Source organism: Chlamydomonas reinhardtii, chromosome 6 (assembly GCF_000002595.2).
Source record: "Chlamydomonas reinhardtii strain CC-503 cw92 mt+ chromosome 6, whole genome shotgun sequence".
NCBI classification, from domain to species: domain Eukaryota; kingdom Viridiplantae; phylum Chlorophyta; class Chlorophyceae; order Chlamydomonadales; family Chlamydomonadaceae; genus Chlamydomonas; species Chlamydomonas reinhardtii.
Window position 1 is genome coordinate 2,591,546 of NC_057009.1, and position 25,008 is coordinate 2,616,553.

Consider the following 25,008-nt stretch of genomic DNA (forward strand, 5'->3'; position numbering starts at 1 on the left):
GTGGAGAGCAAGGTGCGGCGGGGGTGGGATGTTGCAGTCATGGTTAGTTAAGGAAGTGGTTGACGGTAGGCAATCTTGGGGAACAGCAATCCTTACCGACGACGCCAACCAGCCTCGGAGGAAGGAGGGGTTGAAGATACCAGACCAAAACCGAACCGAACCCCGGGAGGTGAGGGAGCGGGGGAACGGGGTGGGGTAGATCCTTTCAATCTCAAAGTACACTATTGCCAACCCAGATACTCTCTTGTCTTGTTGGGGGTGGGAGGTGGGCGGCGAGGGTCTGGCCGACACTCCGTGAAGAGTGCAGGGGGCCGAGCTTACAAGCAGGAAGAGCTTAGCGTGCGGTTGCCCAATGCCAACGCCCGTGAAGTATCCTTCTCATGCATGTCACGCATCGGCTCAACCGCGCCGCCGCTCTCGCGCAGGCCGACCGTGACCGAGTAAAGCTGCTGGAGAGGGAGGAGAAGGAGCGGCGCAAGGCCGGCGGCGCGGCTGCGGCGGCGGCGGGCGGCGGCGGCGAGCTGGTCGGACCGGGCGGGCGGCGCTACCCCATTGACGACACCGAGCTCATGGCGGAGGAGGCGGCGCGGGCGGCGGAGCGAGGTGGGGGCGGGGGTGTGGGGCATTGCATTAATGGTGAAATTAGTTGAAGTGGGGGTGGGGTGGGGGTATGGGGTTGTCAGGTGCTGTTGAGGGCGGGCTGCAGGGCGCTGGACCTCCTCACTCGGGCACCCGGGCGCACGTGTCCCCTCACCCGCGTGTGTTTCAACCCCGCCCCCCTCCCTCTCCCTCCCCTCTCCTCCTTCCTCCCTCCTCCTCCCGCCTCCTGCCAGGCGAGGTGGGCTTTGCCTCGGACGTGTTCACCACGCCGCCCTTCGCCGAGGCCGAGAGCCGGCGCGTGGCGGACTCGCTGTACCTGGCGGACGTGCTGTTCCAGCTGGGCGGCGAGCTGGCGCTGCGCGTGGTGCGCTACGCACACGTGGACACGCTCATGCTAGGTGGGTGTGGGTGGGTAGTGCGTGTGTAGGAGTGGGTGTAGGTGGGTGGCTGGGGGCAGAACCCACACGTAACCAAGGCCGGTGCGTGAGTGCGGCTGTCGCTTTCTGTCGTCCACAATCCTGTCCTTTCGATTGTGCTGTGTGTCTCCCGGAACTCTCTCAGGGAGGTACGTGCGTTTTGCACTGCCTGCTGTCGCCGGCATGCTACTGCCGCGTCTGCCTCCCTCGCGTGCGCTCCTGCGGTCGTGTGTACCGTACTCCCTTGACGTAAGATAGTAATATGCGTTTGCTGTTTTGTGATGTTGATGAAACCGCCAGGCGGCCGCAACACGCTCAGCGTCACGGCGGCGGCGGAGCAGATCATAGCAGCCAAAGAGTACGCGGAGGAGCAGGCGGCGGCGGCCGCGGCGGCGCAGGCGCAGGCGGCGGCGGCGGCACAGATGGCGGCGGACATCGCTGCCGGCATCCTGCCGCCCAAGGACCGCAGGGACAAGAGCAAGAAGAAGGGCGCGGCGGCGGCCGCGGCGGCGGCCGCAGCAGCGGCAGCGGCGGCGGCGGCGGCCGCCGCCGAGCTCACCGCCGCCGCCACCGGCGTCAACCAGGTGCGCGATCCGTTCTGCCTTCATAAAGCACCAATAGTAAAGCACCCGCGACTGCTAACTCATGAATGAACTAGCGCCCTTCACTCCTTAAATCAATGAATGCAACCCACACACGCACTCTCACTCACTCTCACACACTCAAAACACAGGCCACGGGCGAGCAGGAGGCCATCATCGTGGACCGTGTGGGCGACCCCACGCTTCTGTCCGACCTGTACGTGCAGCTGCTCAAGAACATCCTGATGGACGTGTGGGAGCAGTCCGCCATGGCGCGCAGCGAGAGGCGATGGCTGGAGGTGCTGGACGAGGGCACCTGGGCCGAGGTGCGGCCGGGGGGGGGGGGGGGGTTGTAAATACCAGCCCAAACTAAACCAAAGGGGGGGGTTAGGGCGGCGGGGGGGTTGCGTTTATGACTTCCTGACTGGTGATGGACGTGGTAGCGTAGACCGTAGGCAATGCGGGGGTGGTGGGGTGTTTGTGGGTGTGGGGATGTGCGTGTGAAGGCTAGCGGTCTAGCCGGCTAAATTCAGCGTGACGTGCACACAGCGTGCTTCACCCTCTACCCGAATCCCAACCAGCAAAGCAAACCGGATCCACCACCACCACCACCACCACCACCACCACCACTGCCTATCCCGCTGCAGGTTCTGCGCCGCTACGCCATCGTGCGCGCCGGCAACCCCAACCGCGAGCCGCTGAGCCCGGCGGCGGTGTCGGCGCTGGCCAGCCTGGGTCGCGGCGACGCGGAGGCGCTCAGTGGCGAGGAGCACCTGGTGCTGATGGGGGTGCTGGTGGAGGACCTGATGGAGATGGAGCGCATGCGCAACTGGCTGCAGCGGAGGCTGGTGAGGGGCGGGATGGAGGGGAGGGGAGGGGGTTGTAGATACCACCCCAAACTAAACCAAACCCAATGCAATAGAGCGAGGGGGGGCTGGGGAGGGGGAGGGGAGGGGGTGGCCGTGTATGCGGAGAACGGAGTGGTCAAACCGCAAGTATGAAGTGCAGGGGCGCGGTGCGCGGTGGTGTATGACGCGGCGCAGGTGTTGGCACGGTGTGCAAGACCGGGGCCGTGGACCCGGGCTGTGCGATGAGCACGTGTCGTCGTGTGCATGCAATCGCCCTGTCCTCGCACGCACGCATCCACGTGCCCGCTCCCAAGCTCCGCCCCTCCTCAAGCTCGAACCCGCTCCGCCCCCCTCGCGCCCCCCGCCACGCTCGCGCCCGCACAGGACTGGGGCACTCAGACGGCGGCGGGCCTGCGCGCGGAGCTGGCGGAGGAGCGCAAGCGGCTGCGCGAGCTGGCGGGCGCCGAGAAGGAGGCCAAGAAGCGGCGGCGCGGCGGCGCAGGCGCAGACGACGTGAGTGCTGCTGCTGCCGCTGCTGTGTCTGATGCGGCCGCTGCTGTGTCGGGTGTTGCCGCTGCTGCTGCTGCTGCTGCCACTGCTGCCACTGCTGCCACTGCTGCTGCTGCTCACTCTGATGCATTGCTCACTTGTTGCAAGCCGCGGGAGTCGCCGCCTTGGAGCTTCCTCCAGAGCCTTCCCTATCACAGCAGCCAACTCGGTTCGAATGGACAGAGCACACGTGTGCCGTACCCTGCCACTTTTGTCAACCCGCATTGGCTACCACGCTCACCTTCACTACTTGTATATGTATGTAAAGTGTGTGAACATGTTGTGCGTGCTATTGTGGCCGAGCAGGATGACCTGCCGCCCGCACGTGGCGGCGCCGCGGCCGGCAAGCGCATCAAGCTGTCCGGCGCGGCGGCGGCAGCGGCGGCGGAGCGCTTCGCGGCGGCGCAGGCGGCTGGCGGCGGCGGCGATGGCGAGGAGGAGGCGGAGGAGCTGGAGGACCCGCCCGAGCCCGACTTGGAACTGCCGCCCGAGCTGCGCATGTTCACTGGTGGGCGGGGGCTGCGGGGAGCGAGGGAAGAACGTGTTTGTGTGTGTGTTTGTGCGGGCGATCGTGTTCTTGGGAATGGAGGGGATGTCTGCAGCTTGCGGTGCATGTGTGCGTGTGCGAGCTGGCGCAAGGGGCTTGCATGCGCGACTTGTATACATGACGCGGACGACACGAAACACAGGGCACCCCCCCTTACACCACTGAGCTATTGCTAGGATGTCCCATCTCACATCTGCCGTACCGTGCATGTGTACGCCTCCTCCTCCTCCTCCACATCGCCCCCACGTCGCAGGCGATCCGAACAACCGGCAGGCGGTGGCGAACTTCCGTGCGCGGCTGCAGGCGGCGCGCAACCGCATCGACAAGGCGCGCGCCAACTGGGAGACCGACTGCAAGCGGCGCCAGAAGCTTCGCGAGGCGCGCGCGCGGGCGACCGAGAGCGTGGAGGAGCGCGTGGCGCGGGAGCGGCGGGAGGCGGAGGAGTCCCTCATGTCGTGAGTGTGTGCGAGGCGCGGTGGTGCGGGGGGGCTTGTGCGGTCCTTTCTAGTCTATGGAATTGTGTTGCCGTGATCAGGGATAGCGCGCAACGGAGCGCGGTTGCGGCTGTAGCAGCATCCGACTGCTGCGGTAATGTGACGCGAGACGCGGGGGCAGGGGCGTGTGCCTGACCGCCACTCCTCCTGTCCCTCACGCCCACGCACGCACTCACACCCATTTACGCGCACTGCACACTCACCCAACGACACACACGCGCACACACGCAAACCACCCACAGGCGGCAGGAGGCTCTGGAGAAGGAGCTGGACCGCTCGCTCATCCGCCGCGCGCCGCTGGGCATGGACCGACACCACCGCCGGTACTGGTGAGCGCACCGAGTGTGTGTGAGGGCCTAGCGTGCAGTCCTTCCACACCGCAACACACCTTTCCCACCGCACACTGCACTACTTCCCCACTCCACACGGCAACACTGCACACACACACACACACACACACACAGACACTGTCTTTGCGCAACGTTTTCCTTGTGCTCTTTAACACACAGACACACACACACACACACACACACACACACACATCACGCATCCGCAACTCTGCATCGCACACACTGTCTTTGCGCAATGTTTTCCTTGTGCTCTTTAATCACCCCACACCGCGCACCATGCTGTGGTGGTGGTGTTCCACGATATGCCTGTGCGCCATGTGCAGGTGGGGCCTGGCTGGTCTGCGGTCGCTGGTGCTTGTGGAGCACAGCGAGGGCGTGTGGAGCGCAGTGGCCAGCCCCGAACAGCTGGAGGCGCTCATCTACTCCCTGGACCCCAGGGTGAGGGGGGCAGCTGGGGCAGGGGGCGTGGGGGAAGGGGCAGGTGGGGCAGGGGGCAGGGGCAGGGGCAGGGGCAGGGGCGCGGGCAGGGACAGAGGCAGGGGCAGGGGCAGGGGCGTGGGTGCTCCAGGGCCTTGCACCATATGTTGCCCAGCGTCTACCGGCCCCCCTTCTCAGTTCCGCAGACCCCCGCTGACTCCCTCACCGCGCGCCCCCCACCACCACCACACACACCCTCACCACCACCACTACCACCGTCACCAACATTTCCACCACCGCCTCCCAACCGCCTCCCAACCGCCTCCCAACCGCCTCCCAACCGCCTCCCAACCGCGTCCCTGTGCAGGGCCTGCGCGAGGCCGAGCTGAAGCGCGCGCTGGACAAGGCCCAGCCGCTGATCCTGTCCTGCATGGCGCGAGTGACGCAGCTGGTGGGCACCGGCGAGGCGGAGCGCGCGGCGGCGGAGGCGCTGGCGGAGTCGCGTGACGCCATGGACGGCATCGTGGGTGGGTGGCGCGACGGGGGAGAGGAGAGCTGGGGTGGCGGGGGAGGAGCTGGGGGGGGCAAGGCGGGGCGGGGCGGGGCGGGGCGGGGCGGGGCGGGGCTGTTTTGTGATGCAGGGTGGGTGGGTGGATGGGGGCGCGGGCCAAGCCACAGCGGCCGCCGGCCCAGCGAATGGCAGGCCGTGTCTGCAGCGAGTGCAAGGATTACACCACACACACGCACACACGCACGCACACAAATACGGTTCCCACTGAATTCCTGAGTCCCCCCCCCCCACCGCACGCGCAGGCACGCTGGAGGACGACCCGGCCGCGGGCACCTCGGACGCGGCGTTGCTGGCGGGCGGCCCGCTGGCCACACCCTACCGCGCAGCCAGCCTCAGGCAGCTGGTGGACTGCGTGGTGGAGATGACGGGTGAGCGCGTGTGTGGCGGCAGGGGGGTTGATGGGGGGTGGAGATGACGGGTGAGCGTGGGCGGGGGTATGGGATGGGTGGTAATGGGTGGGGTTGGCTTGCTCCCGCCTTTCCTCAGACGGCCGTCTCCCTTGCTTCCTGTCCGCGACCTTACCCCGCGCTCCAATGACGGCTGTGGGAATGCCCCTCGCATCCTCCTACTCCCCGCCCGCCTCCCCCGTCCCGGCGATAGGCTATGCGGAGACGGAGCTCATTGCCGGCCCCCGTGACGGCTGGCGCGACTGGCGCGACCGCTTCATCGCAGTGGCTGACGGCGGGGTGCCCGACCCCGGCTGGGCACAGGAAGACGCAGCCGAGGCGGCGGCAGCCGCCGCAGCCGCCGCGGCAGCGGCGGCCGCGCAGCCCGACAACGCCGACCTCGCCGCCGCGGCAGCGGCGGCGCAAGCGGCGGCGGCAGCCGCCGCCGAGGCGGCGGTGGCGGCGAGCGCCGCCGCCCCTGACGGGCACACCGACCTGCCGCGTGTGTACATGCAGCTCAGCCGGCGGCTGCTGCACCTGCAGGCCTGGTTCTTCCGGCACAGCGCGCAGGAGGGGCACCCGCGCTTCACGGAGAACATGCCGGCGCCGGGCGGCAGCACCACCGGCAAGGGCGGCGCGCCCGGTGCCGGCGAGTCGGGGGCGGCGGGCGCCGGCGAGGGCGGCGCGGCGGGCGCCGAGGGGGCGGCGGCCCCGGCGGGGCTGGAGGATGGAGGCAGCAGCGACAGCGACGGCGAGGATGGCGAGGGGCGCGGGCGGGGCGATGCGGCGGCCGAGGGCGATGACGAGGGCGAGGAAGAGGCACGGCGCAAGGAGCGGGTGCGTGGGCGTGGGTGAGGGTGAGGGCATGGGCGTGGGATGCCTAGTCGCTTGCTTGGTGTTGCTGAAGGGGAGGCGGTTGCTGGGAACTGCGGTGCTGTTCGTTGCACGGCCGTCATTTGTCACAGCAGCCTAGCCTGGCGCCACGCGCCCACAGCCGTTCAGCCACAGCTCCCACTTATTCCACCCACCCATCCGCCCACCCTGCTGTCTACCTCGCTACTACACTTCTCCGTACCATCCTTGCAACCCACCCTCCCACCCACCCACCCGCCCTCCCCCTCTCCCGCCCGCCCACGCAGCAAATGAAGCGGCGCGACGTGCGCATCGCGGACGACTCGCCGGAGCTGGTGGACCGCGACCTCACCCGCGACGAGGAGAAGAGCCGCAGCAGCAACGGCTTCAGCCGACAGTTCATGTGGCGCAGCAAGAAGGAGCAGGTGCGTGCGCGTGTGTGTGTACTTGTGTGTGTGTGTGTGTGTGGGCGTGGGTTGGTGGGTGGGTGGGTGTGTGGGTGGATGTGTGAGGGTGTGCGAGGGTGTGTGGTTGGGTGCCTTCGTGTGCAAGGCCGAAGGGGGAGTGGTGGACCGCTTAGCACGCAGGCCCCAGCTTCACGGCAGCCGCACCGCGCCGCTGCCGGCCGCTTTCTGCATCACTTTCCCGTCTGTTCCTCCCTCCTCGCTCTCCTACATTGTGCTGCACCCACTCACGCGCTGCCCCCCCCCCCCATCTTGTATCCTGTTCCCAATGTTTTTTACTCTTGCAATCCCCCCTATCTCCTCCACGCCTCCCCGCGCAGGCCAGCTGGGTGGGTATGGCGGAGAAGGCCCAGTCCGCGCCGCGCCTGGCGTTCTGCGCCACCACGCTGGCCTTCCACAGCGCGGGCCTGCTGGGCATGACCCTCAAGTGGGCCAAGAAGCCCAAGAAGCACTGAGGCAGGGTGGGCGGCAGCGCGGGATGCGAGTGGCTGCGTGTGGCTGTGTGTGCGGGGGAGGGTGTGTGTTGGGGGATTGTACGAGGGATCCTTGAGGCACCTCGGCGGGCCGGCTGGGGTTCCGAGGAGTGGGCCGGGGGGTTGCTTCGTCCGTTGTGTGGTGCGGGAAGGCGCGGGGTCGGGAAGAGGTGGGAACAGAAGCAGGTAGATAGATGGCGGCGGCCCCGGAAGTGCGGGGCTCGTCGGGGGTTTTGTGGGGTGTAGCTAGGTGCCAGTCGCGCGGGCATTTGGCTGTTTTAGCCGTTGCCTCGCATTCGGCCCTGGCACTGACGTGGGACGCGCTGGTGCTTGTGAGTGCTCGGTGACGCACAGTGTATCACGTCGCTTCACGCCTGGGAATGCGGTGGGGAGGCGGACGTGGGGTTGCAGGTGCGAGGGCGTGAGCGTGGGCGTGGGCATGGGCCAGTCACGCAATCGCCTAGCCGATGGTATGATAGCACGCTAATTACGCATGCGTGCGTCACGGATCGGTGCAGCACAACTTCGAGAGCAGAATGCACATGACTTGTTCTTGGCGCGGGATTGCGGTTGCGGTTGGGCGCGGGCTGAATGCTCCGCGGACGCTGATCGGGCGCACACACACGCGGCACTTGCTTAGCCGGCTGTCTGTCTGTGTGTCCGCACGATGCATGGGGCATACGGTTGAAGCTTCTGTCTGTGCCTTCATTAGGGTCGCATGTTGGTGTGCCGACGCCGCACAGGCGCTAGAACGGAAGGAAGGTCGCTGCAACCTGGTGCGCCAACTGTTGCTGCGGAGAGGACAAATAAAGCCGGGCCGACGCCCTGCGCTGAGGCAACGGGGCGGGGATTACGGCAACGAGAAGACAAAGAGAGAGTTGATACCGGTTCGCTACACATTGTGGGATGGGGCCCGGGCAGCTGGTCTGGCGTGCCGATGGCATGTGTGGTGGGGGTGGGGAGGAGGTGGCACGTGTGCAACAAGCAGGTGTGGGCCCCCGAATGCCAGGCTGGGCGGTTGCCATGCGCCGGGCCGTTTTGCAGTTACGGGGTGTTGCGCCTGACAGGACCATTATCATGCAAACGTGTGTGGGGCACTCGCGGACAGATTATGGATGCGGATGTTACAGAGGGGACAGTCCCAGCTCCCGAAGACGCCGAGCCATCACATGCTATCAGGGCCCAACCCCGACTTTGCTGACAGATTATGGAGGACAGGGGTGGAGGAGGAGGCAGATGAGGAAGGGACAGCGCGCTGGGTTTCTGTACGAATAGTTACTTTCATAGGACCTTTTGCAGGCTGCTTTACAAGGCCACATACAGTAGGCTAGACTTGCAGTAGAACGAGAGGAGAATCCGCTGCAACGGGGTATCGGGAGCTTGTGTAAGGCTCAGCGGCAGTTTTGGAAAGGCCCGAGTACCCAAGCCTGCCGCCTTGGCGTTTGCTTGCAGCCGGCGTTCCACGTACACCGTGCGCGCTGCAGGGAGACACTCATAGCTTGACCGTCGGGGCCGTGCCCCTGCCAGCACCTACCGGCCTACCCCCAACCAGCAGAGGGTGCAGCTGCTCGCTCAGTCGCTCCTGTCCTGTGCATGGCTGCATGCAGCAAGGCGTGCAAGGCGAGGAGCTCTCCAGTTGGCTTGCCCCTTCCTGCCACCCTGCTACATGGCGTCGGGATGCCGCAGCCGCGATGGCAAGGGCTCGAGAGCGGCCGGGAAAGGTTCCTAAAGGTCCGACCTGGTCCGAGGCAGGGGTGGCCAGCCACACGCCACGTTTGCTTCGCAATGGGCTGCGCTCTCCGGCCTTAATGATTCCGAGACCAGAAGCGTTGGGAAATACGCACAACTGCAATATAAAGTCCGTCTCAGCCCCCAACCCGGTGTATCTCTCCCGTCTCTGTCTCCGATCGTGCATGTCCCACATCCGCCACCCGTGTGTTTCAACCTCCCTACCTACACCTCCTTTCCAAACATTAAATAGGCACATCTGTATTGCCCCCGGGGGAGACGCCAACATCAGGGTGGGGGAAGAACCGTGCTGGCCCGCCGGCCGCGGCCGGCGAGCACGCCCGTTCCGCACCCCTTCTCGGCGCATGCGGAGGCCACTCCCCCCCGGTGCAGCACCAGTCCTACCCGAGTCTATGCCCGGCTATCGCAGGGTGGGCGGGTGGGAAGCGAAAGACGGGCCAGCGCCGCGCCTACCGCCCCCTTAGCCTGAATCGCTACCCATGAAGAAAGTCAAACTACGAAAGACGTCAAACTCGATTCTACTCCGCCGGCACACTGGCCCAACGCGTGGCCGCCCTGAACCTGTCTCGGCTCGCCGTGTAAAGAGCTGGTGAGACCGTAGATAAGTAACAACCTGGAAATTGGTTCAACATCGCTTACTCTATCCACACCTCGACCATGCTCCCACCCTGGCGCATGGGCCGAACTCGGCAGCCCCATTGGCGCCCCCAAACCCGATTTTTGACACAGTCCAAAATCTGAATTTTGCTTCGCAATGGGCTGCGCTCTCCGGCCTTAATGATTCCGAGACCAGAAGCGTTGGGAAATACGCACAACTGCAATATAAAGTCCGTCTCAGCCCCCAACCCGGTGTATCTCTCCCGTCTCTGTCTCCGATCGTGCATGTCCCACATCCGCCACCCGTGTGTTTCAACCTCCCTACCTACACCTCCTTTCCAAACATTAAATAGGCACATCTGTATTGCCCCCGGGGGAGACGCCAACATCAGGGTGGGGGAAGAACCGTGCTGGCCCGCCGGCCGCGGCCGGCGAGCACGCCCGTTCCGCACCCCTTCTCGGCGCATGCGGAGGCCACTCCCCCCACCCTCAGTTGGCCGGTCACATCCGGCCCACAATCCGCATGCGCGCCCCCGCCCCCGGCTGCACAAACCACCGCACCGTCTGACTTCCACCTACCATGCGACTGTTACGTCTCTGCGGACGACTCCGCCACTGCGCTGCCCGCCGCCGCCACAGCCTTTCCCGCCAGCTCCTCCAGCGCCGCATACGCCAGCAGGCAGCGCCGGCACACGAACGTGCCGCCGGGGTACGCCGCCGCCGCCAGTCCTAGGCAACGGCGGTGAGACCAGTCCCCGCAGCCGCCGCACTCTAGGCCCTGCGCTGCATCGATGTAGACCACCGCCCCGTCGGGGTCCTCAAACTCCCCCAACACCACGTTGAGGTCTACGGCGATGCAGCGGCGCACTGCGTTCAGGGCGAACTGTCGCGGTCAAGCAGCCCCAGCCAGAACTGCAAGTCAGCGACGGCCGCCGGTGACGGACAGGAGGTGACGGCGCCGCACGTCAGGGCGCGGGGTGGCGGGGCTCTGGCTGGCGCCACCCAACGCTGAATGGCCGGGGTGCCGGAAGGCCATGTAGCGACTTGCCGACGGGTCCAGAACGCCGATGGATTGATGGCAGAACCTGTGGGACGGGGTAGGCACTAGGCGGCAGCCCGTAAACACCACACCCCCTCGGGGCGGGGACCGTAACGTGCATCAGCGCCTCTGTCTCCCCGAGGAGGGGGGCCCTAACGCCGGCCAAGCGCCCCAATGACCCCGGCGGCAGGGGACCGTAACGTGCATCAGCGGACCGTAACGTGCATCAGCGCCTCTACCCGAGGAGGGTGCCCTTAGTCCTACCCCCACGCACCCTTCTTCAACTCAGTTACTCTCCGCCTGCACTTTCGAACGCCGTTCAACTCCGTTACTCTCAGCCTGTGATTTCAAACCCCCGCCCCCATTCACGCCCCTCCTCTAATGCACAACAACCCGCCCAACCTGCGGCCGTGTCGTGGCAGCCCACGCCTCTGCCCACCGCAGGGGGCCCTGAGGAAGGGGGCTCGTTACGTGACCGCCCAAACGCCCCGATACCCCGGCGGCAGGGGACCGTAACGTGCATCAGCGCCTCTGTAACCCTGAGGAAGGATCTACGAGGTACCCTCGCTGGGACTTAAAGCTATGGTTGTGCCCCTGCTTTCCCGACACCGAATAGCAAGGCAACAACAACGCGCCGCCAGCTCACCTGGGTATACGCCTTCTATAGCTGTCGGCTCTGCCGCAAGCCCGGGAAACGAACGGGCAGGCCCACACGGGGCTGGGCCGGGCAAGCCCTCTGCGGAAGCCGCTGGTAGCTAGCGCCGGTGGGCCCCGGCGGCGGCGCCCTGCCGGATCTTTGCTGCGGCGCAGGTCCGCCAGGACCGGGCACTGAGTGAAGGTTAGGCCGCTTGACGCCCCGCGGCCCGGAATGGTCCACGCCCTGGAGCACGGGTAGGCTCGGCCAGAGGTTTTCGGCAACTGCGCCGCCGCCAGCGCAGCTGCGGCCGGCAGCAGTCCGGCGGCCACCCCATCCCCGTGGAGGCGGCTGGCACCAACGCCAGCAATTGGTGCCCCGGTCACCTGCGGCTGAGTCTGCTGCTGCTGCTGCTGCTGTTGGTGGTGGGGGTGGTGGGGGTGGTGGGGGTGGTGGTCGTGCTGCTGCTGCTGCTGCTGCTGCAGAGTGGCCGTCGGCCCCCCTGAACCCGTAGTCCCTCCCGCCCCGGTCACTCCCAGCGGCTGGCCCCGGCGGCCCCCGCGCCCCCCTGGCCCTCGCACGGCCTGCCCCCGCGTGCATGCCCGCCCTTCTCCGCCGTGCTGCCGGCCTGCTGTATCTCCAGCTCGCCCAGATTAACCAGCTGCCCCTGGGTGTCCCGCTGCAGGAAACTGCGGATCAGCGCGCAACCAACGCCCTTTGGCCTCCTCTTTGAAGTCGCTGTCTGCTGCCGCGCGGAAATCAGCCAAAGTGTCTGCACGAGTGGCCTTGTCGGCGTCCTGAGCCTGTCGGGCTGCCGCCGACGAGTCCGCCGTTTGTCCCGAGATGGAGGCGGTCATCCCGTCAACGATGATCCGCTGTGACTGCGTCCGCTCGGGTGTCATCCCAAGACAAGTTTGAAGCCATGCTCGCTTAGCCTCCAGGTCACCGGAGCCGGAGGCCATGGTGAAGCGAAAGACGGGCCAGCGCCGCGCCTACCGCCCCCTTAGCCTGAATCGCTACCCATGAAGAAAGTCAAACTACGAAAGACGTCAAACTCGATTCTACTCCGCCGGCACACTGGCCCAACGCGTGGCCGCCCTGAACCTGTCTCGGCTCGCCGTGTAAAGAGCTGGTGAGACCGTAGATAAGTAACAACCTGGAAATTGGTTCAACATCGCTTACTCTATCCACACCTCGACCATGCTCCCACCCTGGCGCATGGGCCGAACTCGGCAGCCCCATTGGCGCCCCCAAACCCGATTTTTGACACAGTCCAAAATCTGAAGTTCGGAATCCGGATTCTTGGTGCACGGTCCTTCTGTGAGATAAAATTGCAGCTGTACCCGCAGTAATACAGTTAGCTCCACATACAGCAGCGCAGAAAACATGAGAGGCGCACTCGCGCGTTTGGGCGTTGTCCTTCGGCCGATTGCGCCTGCGTGCAGGCCTTTGCAATCCTCATGTCAAGCCCACCTAAATCACAACACCGATGAACTTGAACCATCAACTTCTGGGCGCTGCTTCGCTTCCTGGTCGACTGATGGCCACACATGGACAGAAGCCGAGCTCAAGCAGGCGCTGCTGGACGCCGGCCTCAAACGAGTTTCAGAACGCGGATGGACGAACGCGGCGTTGGTGGACGCAGCTCGCGAGCTGAAATTGTCCCCAGCAGTCACGGCCGTGCTGGGCTCGCAGGGGGAGGGGGCGCTCGTCTGGCACTTCATGGAACAGTGCAACGCGCGGCTCGCCGAGCTGCTGGCGCAGCAAAAAGACGAGATGCAGGCAATGGATCTGGACGCGCGCGTGGCCAAGGCGCTGCAGCTTCGGCTGGAGATGCTGGTTCCGTACATGGACACATGGCCGCAGGCGCTGGCAGTGGCCGCCAAGCCCTCCAACGCCGGCCGCAGCCTCAAGCTGCTTTACCAGCTGGTCGACGACGTGAGTACGAGCCAATTGCGCTCTTAGCGGTGTAAGGCAGATTGCGGGGTTGCCGGGGTGGGGCCAACTGACTGGAGTCAGGGCGTGGGGTCCAGGCCCGCAGCTTGCGGTGGTCGTCGCGTCAACCCCGCGCCCCAACCCCACGCGCCCTCGCCCCTGCACCTTGCAACCCCCGCAACCGCTGCACCCGCTGCTACTGCTCCCAACTCGGCCCTCTTTAACTCTAAACCTGACACCTACTCCCTCCCTCTCCCTCCCGCTCCCTGCCTCCCCCTCCCTCTCCCTCCCTCTCCCTCTCCCTCCCTCTCCCTCTCCCTCCTCTCCCTCTCAGATCTGGGCTGCACTGGGCGACCAGTCCACGGACAGCAGCTGGTACACCAAGCGGGCGCTGGTGGCGGGAGCCTACACCGCCACCAGCTTGTACATGATCACGGTGAGGGCGGCAAGGGGATGGCCTGTGGTGGAGTCGGGTTCTGCGGTGGTTGGGCCTGGCGTCTGGGTGCGGTTGGGTGCGGTTGGGTGCGGTCAGGGGTGCGGTCAGGTGTGTGCGGTCAGGTGTGTGCGGTCAGGTGGGGTGTGGGATCTAACGCACGTTCCGGGGCGTGCTTTGCGCGAGGTGGCCGAGGCAGTGGAGGGCAAGGGCGGGGCAACCGCAATGGCTGCCTGGTTAGCCGACTGCTTTGGTGCTCACCCGGTGTATGCACACCACGCGCCGCACAGGACTACTCGCCCGGCTTCCGGGACACATGGGCAGCGCTGCGGCGGCGTGTGGCGGAGGGGCTGGCTCTGGAGCACAAGCTGGAGTCCATCGTGCACACAGCCTCCGCAGCCGCCACCGCCGCGGCGGGCAGCCGCAGGGACGCTGCACCGGAGGGAGCACCGGCCGCAGCTGGTGCCGGCGGCGCGGCGGCGGAGGGCACGGCGGCGGCGGCGGCAGCGGCAGCAGCAGCGGCGCCAGGCCAGGGCGCGGAGGCCACAACGGGAGTCGCAACCGCTTCGTCGGCTGGCAATGTATGAGCTAGCAGCTGGCCTTGCATAAGGGCCGTGTGCGGTTTGACAGTGACCTTCTGGACCTTGCTTGCCTTGCGGCCTGCACTGGGACAGGGGGCACTGCAGGGTGGTCGTTGTCCTTGCCCGGCCAGGCATGAAGTTGATTGTGCTGGTACGGTGTGTGGGCTGTTGACCGCGCACACGTCGGCTGCGGGTGAATGTCTGTGAGGTCTCGGCGCAACGGCGCCCGAGTGATGACTGCGATGTGCTCTTGGAATGGCGCTCGTGAGGACAGCCGACGGGTGTGCCAGGCTGCGCTGCGATACGGTGCTTGCTAACAGGCGCGCGACGTTGCGCCGCTCCTTACTCGGCATGACGGTACCATATGAATGATTACAATCGTGTCAGAGTCGGAGAACCTTCCGGCGTCGTTTACGCGGCCGCACCCTGTCCGGCGCCCACCACAGGGCCCTGTGTGTAAATTATGAATTCGCATTCGCACGTGCACCAGCTGAATTTCAGCTCGTCCACTTGTGTCACAGCTCCTTCGTGTTCAAGTCACACCTCGGCTGGCACCACGTTGCCACCTCGCTCGCCGCGTCACCACCGCCAATACCAACCGCCAGTATGACTCGCACCTGCGGTCCGCGCCTTCCGCGCTTCGTCCACCTCCACCAGAGCATCCGTGCATGCCCCGGGCATCGCCTCAAAGGTGATGTTGAGTCACCCGCACCGGTCACGGCCATGGTGTTGGTCGAGTGCTCCCACGAGTCGCTGACCTCGACGGCCACCGCAGCAGGCAGCGCGACCGCCTTGTTCTGCCCCGGGCACCAATCCAGGCCATCCTTACGCTTGATGATGTATTTGTACTCCGCAGACGCACTGCGAATCAGAGGTGCGGGCAAAGCAGCCGAAAGCGGTCAGCTTTCCGGTCCCGGAACAATTTGAGCGGTTGGACGAAGGCCAGGCCTTTGGTGCGGGATAGCACGTGTTAGAGCGCAATTTGCTCCTAGCTAGTAAGTTAGAGTTCTGCAGGGGGGCGGCGGGCGCTGGCGGCAAAACAAACTTGCGCAATCGATCCAAGACGTCCTTCCCAGCAGCAACACTCTTACCCGGCAGGCAGGGAGACCTTGGCTGTCCAGTTGTCGCCCTCAGACCACTCCAGCGGCACGGCCTTCGTGCCGTCCCAATTGCCCATTTCGGCGGGGCCACCGACCAGCAGCAAGCTCTGACCGTACTCCACATGCCGGTGAATCTTAAACGTGGTCGGCGCTGCGGCGGCGTGTGGCGGAGGGGCTGGCTCTGGAGCACAAGCTGGAGTCCATCGTGAACACCACCTCCGCAGCCGCCACCGCCGCGGCGGGCAGCCGCAGGGACGCTGCACCCGAGGGAGCACCGGCCGCAGCTGGCGGCGCGGCGGCGCAGGGCACGGCGGCGGCGGCGGCGGCGGCGGCGGCGGCGGCGGCGGCGGCGGCAGCAGCGGCGCCAGGCCAGGGCGCGGAGGCCACAGCGGGAGTCGCACCCGTTTCGTCGGCTGGCAATGTATGAGCTAGCAGCTGGCCTTGCGTAAGGGCCGTGTGCGGTTTGACAGTGACCTTCTACTGGACCTTGCTTGGCTTACGGGATGAGGGGGCACTCCAGGGTGGTCCTTGTCCTTGCCCGGCCAGGCATGAAGTTGATTGTGTTGGTACGGTGTGTGGGCTGTTGACCGCGCACACGTCGGCCGAGGGTCAAGATATTGTATTTCTGTGAGGCCCGGCACAGCGGCGCCCGATGAACCGGAGAAATGTGCGCTTAGAATGATGCTCGCACGGACAGACGACGGGTGTGCCAGGCTGTGCTGCGATACGGTGCTTGCTAACAGGCGCGCGACGTTGCGCGGCTCAGACCTAGCATGGCGGTATATATGATTACAGTCGTGTAAGAGTCGGCGGAGAACCTTCTGGCGTCGCTTGCGCGGCCGCACCCTGTCCGGCGCCCACCACAGGGCCCTGTGTGTAAATTATGAATTCGCATTCGCACGTGCACCAGCTGAATTCCAGCTCGTCCACTTGTGTCACAGCTCCTTTGTGTTCAAGTCACACCTCGGCTGGCACCACGTTGCCACCTCGCTCGCCGCGTCATCACCGCCAATATCAACCGCCAGTACGAACCGCACCTGCGGTCCGCGCCTTCCGCGCTTCGTCCACCTCCACCAGAGCATCCGTGCATGCCCTGGGCATCGCCTCAAAAGTGGTGTTGAATCACCCGCACCGTGTGTTGTATGGCCCGTCAAAACTGTAGCAGGGCCTTCAGCCACCCTCCAAGACCTGGGCTGCATTTGTCCTCTTGCTTGGTACAGCTCCAGCTGCACTTATTTTATTGTACTTGTATAAAAACCAAAGCTTCAATCCATGTTACCCGGTGACGCGGCCTTACCGCCACCATCCACCCCAACCTCACCAGGAACAATACCGACCAACCGACGTTTCCTGTTTGCCATTGTAACTGTTACTCCGTTCTATGCAGCTCTTTTCTCCTTCTGCACCGCCGCTGCCCCCGTCGGTTTGGATGCATTTGGCAAGGCACGCATCAGCGCAGTCGTGGCATGTCCTGTGTACCGTCGATGCCAGTACGCGCATCGAGGTGATGCAACCAGCCATCTCACCATGTCGACCGAAACACCGCAGAAGACCAAAACCAACACCGAATGAACACAACCCCGTGCCCGCTACAGCCCCAAGGCGGGCCGGCACCCACCCACATGCACGCCCACGCCAGGCGCCGCGCCAGCACACGCAGTCCAACCCTCCCTGGCCGCTCTCGCGTGTACACGCCGGTACCGCCGCGCACTCGCCTCACGCCTGCCCCGCCCTAACCTCCCGGCTCCGCCTCCACCACCCGCCTCCAGCCGCCAGCTATCCAGGCGCACGCCTCGCTCACAGGCCGGCCTGCTGCAGGCGCGTAATGAGCTCGCGGCGGGTGCCCAGCGACGACAGGCCGCGGCGCTTGAGCTCGGACTTGAGCTCCGACACCGTCAGGACGTCCAGGGCCTTCTTGGCGGCGACGGGCGCGGTGGCCTTGAGCGTGGCGGTGGCGCCAGCGGTCTCCACGACGGCGCCCACCTCCACCACCTGGGGGTTGGGAGTGGAGGCAAGCGGTGCCAGGGTGTGGGGTCACAGCGCAGAAGAAGCGAGGCCCGGCAATGTGGGCACCCTAGGCGGCTGCCCTGCGGCGTGGCGCTGTGGTGATTGGCAAGCCACAACACGGCCAAGCAACCATGCCCAAAAGGGGCGCCCCGTGCCTACCCCTCTACGACAAGCAAGATACCCGCCTTCCGTCCCGTACCACAGCACGAACACGCACACACACGGTGCGTGCACGCGTTGTGCTCTCCTCTGGACACATGCTCTCACACCCGTGACACACCTGGAACTTGTCTGCCTCCTCGTAGTCGCGCACGGGGTCCGAGGCGCCCAGCGCGATGGCCCCCTTGGGCGCCGCCTGCACGATGTTGTTGGCCAGGAAGCCGGAGCCGGAGGAGGAGGCGCCCGAGATGGGGGCGGGGGCGGGGGCGGGCGGCGCCAGGGTCGCGTCCAGCTGTGTGTGTGCGGCAAAATGTGTGCGAGTGGCATGTTGCAGGCGTGCAGGTGTGTACATGTATGTGGCTGTGGGTGGGTGTGAGCTGGGCGCAAGGGGGGCGATAGCGGGTAGCGCGGAGGAGCTCGGGGACGCGTGCTGCTGCGGCGGCGGAGCAAGCTATCAGCGGGCTAACCTACTCGCACATGACCGCTGTATGCTCTAAACGAGGTGTGGTGCGAGCGTGCGATGCATTCTCGCATGGCTACCAAACGGATCAGCCGGTCAGGCGGGGTGTGGACAAAGCTCGCTGCCGCAGCGTGAGAACCCTACTGTGGCAGCGGTGAAGCGCAGCGCACTTCTAAAACCGCCTCACCTCCTCGGCTTCGATGTTCTCGACGGTGCTCACCGCAACAGCTCGGTGTTCGGCGCGCTCCACCGCCTCCGCCGAAATCTCGTGATAGTGCACGGGGACAGGTGCCTCGGCCACCACGATCGGCGTCGCGGGAGCGGGCGCCAGGGCCTCCGCCACCATTGGTGCCTCAGGAGCGGGCGCGGGCACCTCGGCAACAATCGGCGCCATGGGCGCCGGTGCGGCGGCAGCTTCAGCCGGCACGGTCACGGCCATGGTGTTGGTCGAGTGCTCCCACGAGTCGCTGACCTCGACGGCCACCGCTGCAGGCAGCGCGACCGCCTTGTTCTGCCCCGGGCACCAATCCAGGCTGTCCTTGCGCTTGATGATGTATTTGTACTCCGCAGACGCACTGCGAATCAGAGGTGCGGGCAAAGCAGCCGAAAGCGGTCAGCTTTCCGGTCCCGGAACAATTTGAGCGGTTGGACGCAGGCCAGGCCTTTGGCGCGGGATAGCACGTGTTAGAACGCAACTTACTCCTAGTTGGTAAGTTAGAGTTCTGTCGGGGCGGGGGGCGGCGGGCGCTGGGGGCAAACAAAATTCGCGCGATCGATTCAAGACGTCCCTCTTACCCGGCAGGCAGCGAGACCTTGGCTGTCCAGTTGTCGCCCTCAGACCACTCCAGCGGCACGGCCTTCGTGCCGTCCCAGTTCCCAAGTTCGGCGGGGCCACCGACCAGCAGCAAGCTCTGACCATACTCAACATGCCGGTGAATCTTAAACGTGACATCCACTGAAGATGCACGCACGACCACCGCGTTACGGCGGAGCGAGGAGCGAAGACCCGCCGCAGCTGGAAGGCGCTTGGTCAGCATGGTTCAGATATTTACAGAGGCGGTTTCTTCGACTATAAATAAGAAGGGTCCGCGGTGTCAACACAAGGCAGCAACAGAAATTGAGTGGCAGCCCTGTGAAAAGAGAAAAGGACATCGACCTGGCCGAATCCATTCCGAAAGTTTGCGATTTGGCAAAAGCAGCCACGGGCTCGCTGCATGATTGTATGCCCAGAAACAGTGTACGATTATTAGCGTGTGCACCCAGGGCCGCAAACTAGGCGTGGCTAGGGTGACAAGGGATGGCAGGTGACTCGGAGGAGGCTCGGAGGAGGGGATTCTAGGGCCACCGGTTCGGTCACCGCAAACGCGCGCCCCGCTGCAGCTAAACCATATTGGGGACGAAGGTACCTCACCGCTGCCTAGGTAGTGCTGTTGAGGGGGCCTGGCACGGGTCTGAAGATGGTGGCTGGCTGGACTCGTGCAACGCCGAACAACGATAGCATGCGTGCCCGCCCAACCCAGCTGGCAACATCGGTTCCCTCCCACCCATCTGCACGGACTATCTCTCCTGTCCTCCATGTACCATGAACGCGCACAGCCCCTCCCGATTGACGTTCTCCCCTGGTACCGAACGTCAATGGGGGGTCTGTGCGCGTTCGGTTAGCCCTTGCTTGCTGCCCCCTACTCCCCCGTCTACCAAACACACCGTCTACATGTCCTATGCCTGTCTCATTGTCTCATGTGCCCTCAACGCCACCAAGCGCACAGATTCGACATTCTCCGTGGCGGCCCCATCCCTCCGTATGCCATGTGCTGGTCGTAGCTGGCAGAGCTGCCTGGCGGCAAACCAAACTGCCCCGGCGCCGCGGCGCCACCGCTTCACTCGTTGCCCCGTCTCTATCTGCCGCTCCTAGCGCCGCTTGCTGGGCGCATCCGCAGCAGCCGCCCCCGCTGCTGCTGCGGCCGCTGCTGTGGCCGCGCCGTGCCCACCGCCCGCGGCCGCGTGCGTCAGCAGGAGCTCCTTGGAGACTGCAGCGCAGGCGGCCGGCGGCAAGCGGCACGTCGGACAGGGGTCGTGGTCATTATTACGGTAGCCCGGTGGGCGGGACGTACGGATGGGGCAAGAGTGAGTACGACGATGCAGCAGCAGTGCCAAGCTGCGGTATGCAGCTTCCAGGTTAGTTCCAGGCAAACGCCGATTCGGTTTGCCAACAAGTGCGCTCCCAGAGTCACAGGCATACGCAGGAGCATTGCAATGCCGCGTCGCCTAGATGCACTCGCACACACACCCCACAAGCCACACACGCACGGAGCCAGTCACGCACCCTGGTGCCAGGTGATGTCGTCGGCCGCCAGCACGCGTTGCCACAGCAGCGGCTGTAGCTTGGCGGGCTGCGCCAGCGGCTGTAGCAGGTGGGCGGCCAGCGCACGGGGCACGGCCGCCTGCACCCCCGCGTGCAGCACCTGATGAGTAGCACCATGCATGGTAACGCACACGGGCGTGGCTAGGGATCAAGGCCGCAAGTACCACCCCGGAAATCTGCTGGCGTCAATAAGACAACCCGACACTTCTGTTGGGCGTTTACAACTGACCACCCACCTTGAAGTAGGCCAGGCATGTGGCCATCAGCATCAGAGCCTCCTCATCCACCTGCGGCGGGCGGGCGGGAGGCGCGGGGGGAGGGAGGAGGGAGGAGGGCAGGAACCGGGAAGTCAGGCCCAAGCTCATGCGGTTATCAACCGAGACCCAGAAACTAGTGGCAGCACACACGTGCACGGCGGTGGCAGAGGCAGTGGCAGTGGCGGGGCGGGAGTCAGGACACCAGACCCACACCAGACCCACACCAGACCCACCGGCTGGTCGTCGTCTGGTCCCTGCAGCGCGGCCACCAGCCGACCCATGAAGGACGCGCGCTCCCTGCGGCGGTTTGATGTGGGCCCGGCCGTCCGGGGGTGCACACAGGTCATGTGAAATGAGAGGTGATGTATGGGGGTCAAGGAGATATTGCTGGTATTCAGGCACTTTCAGCGGGGACTTCAGGGCGGTGGAGGAGAGCGGGCCTCCTGCCCCTCTTTCCTTAGCCAGCCTTAGCTGCTCCATGCATCCGCCTAGTAGCCCGGCACGCGGGTGGCCCACCGCGCTGGCGCGTGCCCAACCATTACTGTAACGACGGGAAAAGGCCGTTCCTGACAACTTCGACTTCGAAGGGCCGTTTCCCTCGTTGCAATGACCCCCCACCCCATCACCCGCATGCACCTGCGGAACGCGCCGCCACCGCCGCGCGTGTAGACCATGATCCGCTCCACTCGCAGCAGCTCGTACAGCCGGCGGCGGAGTACGGCGCCCGCCAGCTCGTCCACGTGCGCCGCCAGGCAGGCGCTGTGGGGGAGCACGGCAGAGCATACAGCAAGTAGTGTCAGTGTGTCTTAGAGAGATCAAAGGGAAGGATAACAAGTGGTTCTGCGTATGAAGAGACACGGCAATGATGGAGGTGGATGGAAAGTCACACACCACGCACCTGAGCAGCCGCTGTGTCTCGGGATAGCGCACCCCGTCCACCACAGCCGCCACGGCCCGGCCCGCCGCCTCGCGCACCGCACCCGCCACCTGCTCCGCATGCGCCGCCAGCCCCGCACACCAGAGCGCCTCATTGAAGCACTCGTTCAGCGCCTGCTGCAACGCGTGGTACGGCACCGTGTCCCCGCCGCCTCCTCCCCCGCCTCGCGCCAAGCCGCTGCTGCTGCTGCTGCTGCTACTGCCGTAGTGGCTGTGGTGGCGGGCCAGCAGTACCTGCACCTCCTGCAGGCTCATGCGCCGCACGCCCTTGCGACCCAGCCCCGCCGCCGCCTCCAGTTCAGGCAGAGCGCCCACGTCTTGGTCGCCCACCACGAAGCAAGGCAGGCAGTCCGCCTGCGCCGCCCGCAGCTCGCGCGCCGCCGCGGCAATGCGCCGCCGCAGGTCGCTACCGGCAGCAGACGGTGGCGGCGGCACTACTGCTGGCACTGGCATCGGCGGCACTGACAATGGCGATGGCAGTGACGCAGCTGCCGGAGATGCATCAGTAGTGCTGGTGGTGGTGGCGGTGCTACTGCTGGTTCTGCTGGTGATGCCGCCTCCGGTGCTACTGCCGGGTGATGATGCGGTGAGGAGCTCCTCCGCCAGGCGGCGGGTGGCGGCGCGCAGCAGGTCCAGCAGCAGCACCTCCACGTGGCCGCAGCAGCGCAGCAGCGGCTTGTGCTGTGGGCGTGTATTTGTGCGTGTATTTGTATTTGTGTGTGTGTGTGTTTTGTTGTGTGCATATGTGTGTGAACATGGGGAAGGGTTTCCACCACTCCCATTAGAAAGGGGAGTGACGACGCATATGCGTGCGAAATCTCATTGGTATTTAGTGGGCGGGACAGCTGCCAGACGGGCTTCGGAACGCCGGGGCTGGCTATCACCCAGCAGTCCCAAAAGCATGCGTGCCACCTACCTAGCCGCATGCCAACGCCCACGCAATTACACCGTCACACCTACCTTGTCAGGCCTGGTACGGGGCTTGCCGGCCTGCTCTGCTGCTGCTGCTGGCGGCGGCGACGCAGCTCCGCTAGCAGCGGCGGCGGCGGTTGCGGCGATGCCCATGCCACTGACAGCGATGGAGGTGGCGGTGGCGGCGGGCGCCAGCAGTGTGATGCGGTGCGGCGGCGCCGACGCGTCCGGCGCCTCCGCCCTGGGGTCACCCGGCTCGGCGGCCGCGGTGATGATCTCTGCAATAAGGGGTTGTGGAGCGGCAGGCAGCGGGGCAAGAGTCAGGGCGGCAGCGCGCAGGTGCGTCATCAGGCGCCGACTGACGTAAAACCTCCAGGGCGGTGGTGCCCCATTTCCTTCTGGCCATGCCGCACGCACAAAACAACCAGCACGCCCTGCCACGCCGTGCCACGCCACGCCACGCCCCGCCACGCCACGCCACGCACCCAGCACGTCCATCTTGGGCACGGCGCCGTCGCCGCCCGCCAGCACGTCCACCTCCAGCACCACCGCGCCGCGGCTGGCGGTGGCCTCATACACGTCCGGGAACAGCCCCAGCCGCAGCAGCAGCGCGTCGCAGTGCCGCGCCTCCCACACCTGCTGCGCCGCCTCCACCTCTAACGGTGGCGGCGGCGGAGGAGGAGGAGAGGGAGGGGCCGGGGAGGCCTCAGGGGCGTGCACGGCTGGTGCCGCGTGCGGCTGCGGCCGCGTGTGCTGGTGGTGGTTGTCAGGTTGGTGGTTGATGTGGTGGTTGGGGTGGTTGGGATGGTGGTTGTGGCCTCGGCGGCGTTGGCGGTGCTGCAGCAGGAAGTCCGCCACGTGGTGTGGCTTCACCTGCAGTCCCGCCGGCGGCCTGGTGCCTGCCGCCGCGGCAGCAGCAGCCGTGGCTTTAGCCTTGGCAGGGTCTAGCGCGGCGGCGACGGCGGCGGACAGCGCTTGAGCGAGCACGGCCGGGTCCGTGGGCAGCACGGCGGCAGGAGCCTCCCGCGGCCCGGCACCGTACGGCTGCTCAGATTGTGCAGCTGCTGCCTCTGCCGCCGTCATCTCTGCCGTCACCGCCGCCGTCACCTCCGCCGGCGGCGCCACCAGCTTGACAAGCTCGGGCGCAAAGCCGGACGCGCGTGACAGCGGCACAGATGCGGGGTTGAGCAGAACGGCCTGTGCCGCCTGGATGGCCAGCTTCAGGTGTTGGGGGTCGTCGTACACGGTGGTGAAGTGGCGGGAGAACTGGAACTCGGGGGAGCCGGGCGCGAGCGGCGGCGTGCGTCGGCTGCTGGCCGTACCCATGCCGGCAGCAGCAGGATGATCCGCGGACGGGGACGGCTCCGGAGAGGCGCGCAGGTTTACGCGGCAGCACCAGCGGGCGTAGGGGGTGCGGGTCGCGGCGCCGTTCGCGTCTACAGCTGGCAGCGTCCTGTGGTATGGAAGGGAGAGGCATGGACGGTTGCGTGCGTTTGAGGCCAGGTGGTGTCTGCCTCAGGTGCTTCTGCTGGACTGTCACACGTCCGAAGACATGTCGTGTCACGTACGCACTTATTGTCTGCAACAGTCCCTGGTCTATACTGCGCCTCACCGTACACGCATTTCTATCGGGCACCGCGTCCATGTTTTCCCGGTCCGCGTTAGCGATGTGGTCGCCACAACGACGGTCGGTGAAAGGTCACCAGGCCGAGCTGTTCGCTCAACCGCATCGCTAACGTGGTCCCCAATCAAGCTGTTTGATACAAGATGCGATGTTAATTTTGCGGAAGTCGCTGCGCAGACGCACAAGCGTCGCAGGCGGCGAGCATCGTCTTGTCGACATGGATGTGACCTGACACCTGACCTTGCGCTGACAAACTGCGCCATTGCTGTATGGCCTACTAAGAGAAAAACAGCATGAGTGAAGGATCACGTAAGTGGAGCAGCACCAACTCCAAGTCTTGGGCATGCTACCATGCATGGCGGGGGTGCATGGTAGGCTGTTGCTGGCTGTTGTCGTGCATCCCGCCCTGAGGCGACACGACTTGGCTGGGCTGTTGACACGACGCCACCGGAGACGCCCCAACCTGCTCCATGCATTCTACGGCAGAGCGCTGAGAGATGCACTCGTGTTGATCAGCGTGGGGGCGGGGGAGGGGGGTGCAGGGGGATGGCAACGCGCGCCGAGTTTGAGTGGGGGGGAAGTCGCGGGTATGTGCAACAGGCGTTTGTGAACAGGAACATGTTCGGCCCTTTCGGGTGTTGACTGTTGTGTGCCGCGTGGTACAGCAGGATGTCC

The 25,008-nt window shown here is 65.5% G+C and overlaps 5 protein-coding genes across 6 annotated transcripts; 1 reads left to right on the plus strand and 4 right to left on the minus strand.

Moving 5' to 3' along the window:
* Nucleotides 1-9,270: 9,270 nt before the first annotated feature.
* CHLRE_06g269544v5 (uncharacterized protein) lies at nt 9,271-12,716 on the minus strand. 2 transcript variants are annotated; one of them, XM_043062913.1, is made up of 3 exons: nt 12,226-12,716; nt 11,580-12,069; nt 9,271-10,979 (listed from the first exon to the last, which is right to left on the minus strand). In XM_043062913.1, the coding sequence occupies exons 1-3, from the start codon at nt 12,422-12,424 to the stop codon at nt 10,814-10,816; spliced, it is 855 nt and encodes a 284-aa protein (XP_042923620.1). In that variant the 5' UTR covers nt 12,425-12,716; the 3' UTR covers nt 9,271-10,813. The 2 variants fall into 2 exon arrangements, with proteins under 2 accessions (XP_042923620.1, XP_042923619.1); XM_043062914.1 differs by having other exon boundaries at nt 9,271-12,716.
* Nucleotides 12,717-12,826: 110 nt separating this feature from the next.
* Nucleotides 12,827-14,868, plus strand: CHLRE_06g269550v5 (uncharacterized protein). Its single transcript, XM_001696455.2, has 3 exons — nt 12,827-13,505; nt 13,837-13,938; nt 14,226-14,868. The coding sequence occupies exons 1-3, from the start codon at nt 13,290-13,292 to the stop codon at nt 14,520-14,522; spliced, it is 615 nt and encodes a 204-aa protein (XP_001696507.2). The 5' UTR covers nt 12,827-13,289; the 3' UTR covers nt 14,523-14,868.
* Nucleotides 14,869-14,876: 8 nt separating this feature from the next.
* Nucleotides 14,877-15,726, minus strand: CHLRE_06g269601v5 (uncharacterized protein). The gene is made up of 2 exons (XM_001696182.2): nt 15,608-15,726; nt 14,877-15,377 (listed from the first exon to the last, which is right to left on the minus strand). Exons 1-2 carry the CDS (start codon nt 15,691-15,693, stop codon nt 15,032-15,034), a joined length of 432 nt encoding a protein of 143 aa, XP_001696234.2. The 5' UTR covers nt 15,694-15,726; the 3' UTR covers nt 14,877-15,031.
* Nucleotides 15,727-16,393: 667 nt separating this feature from the next.
* Nucleotides 16,394-19,366, minus strand: CHLRE_06g269650v5 (uncharacterized protein). The gene is made up of 4 exons (XM_001696181.2): nt 19,038-19,366; nt 18,430-18,817; nt 17,904-18,074; nt 16,394-17,608 (listed from the first exon to the last, which is right to left on the minus strand). The coding sequence occupies exons 1-4, from the start codon at nt 19,277-19,279 to the stop codon at nt 17,414-17,416; spliced, it is 996 nt and encodes a 331-aa protein (XP_001696233.1). The 5' UTR covers nt 19,280-19,366; the 3' UTR covers nt 16,394-17,413.
* A 54-nt stretch (nt 19,367-19,420) lies between these two features.
* Nucleotides 19,421-24,636, minus strand: CHLRE_06g269700v5 (uncharacterized protein). Its single transcript, XM_043062915.1, has 9 exons — nt 24,322-24,636; nt 23,195-24,162; nt 22,758-22,987; nt 21,760-22,478; nt 21,498-21,620; nt 21,095-21,158; nt 20,841-20,891; nt 20,566-20,704; nt 19,421-20,269 (listed from the first exon to the last, which is right to left on the minus strand). Exons 1-9 carry the CDS (start codon nt 24,330-24,332, stop codon nt 20,151-20,153), a joined length of 2,424 nt encoding a protein of 807 aa, XP_042923621.1. The 5' UTR covers nt 24,333-24,636; the 3' UTR covers nt 19,421-20,150.
* Nucleotides 24,637-25,008: the final 372 nt, after the last annotated feature.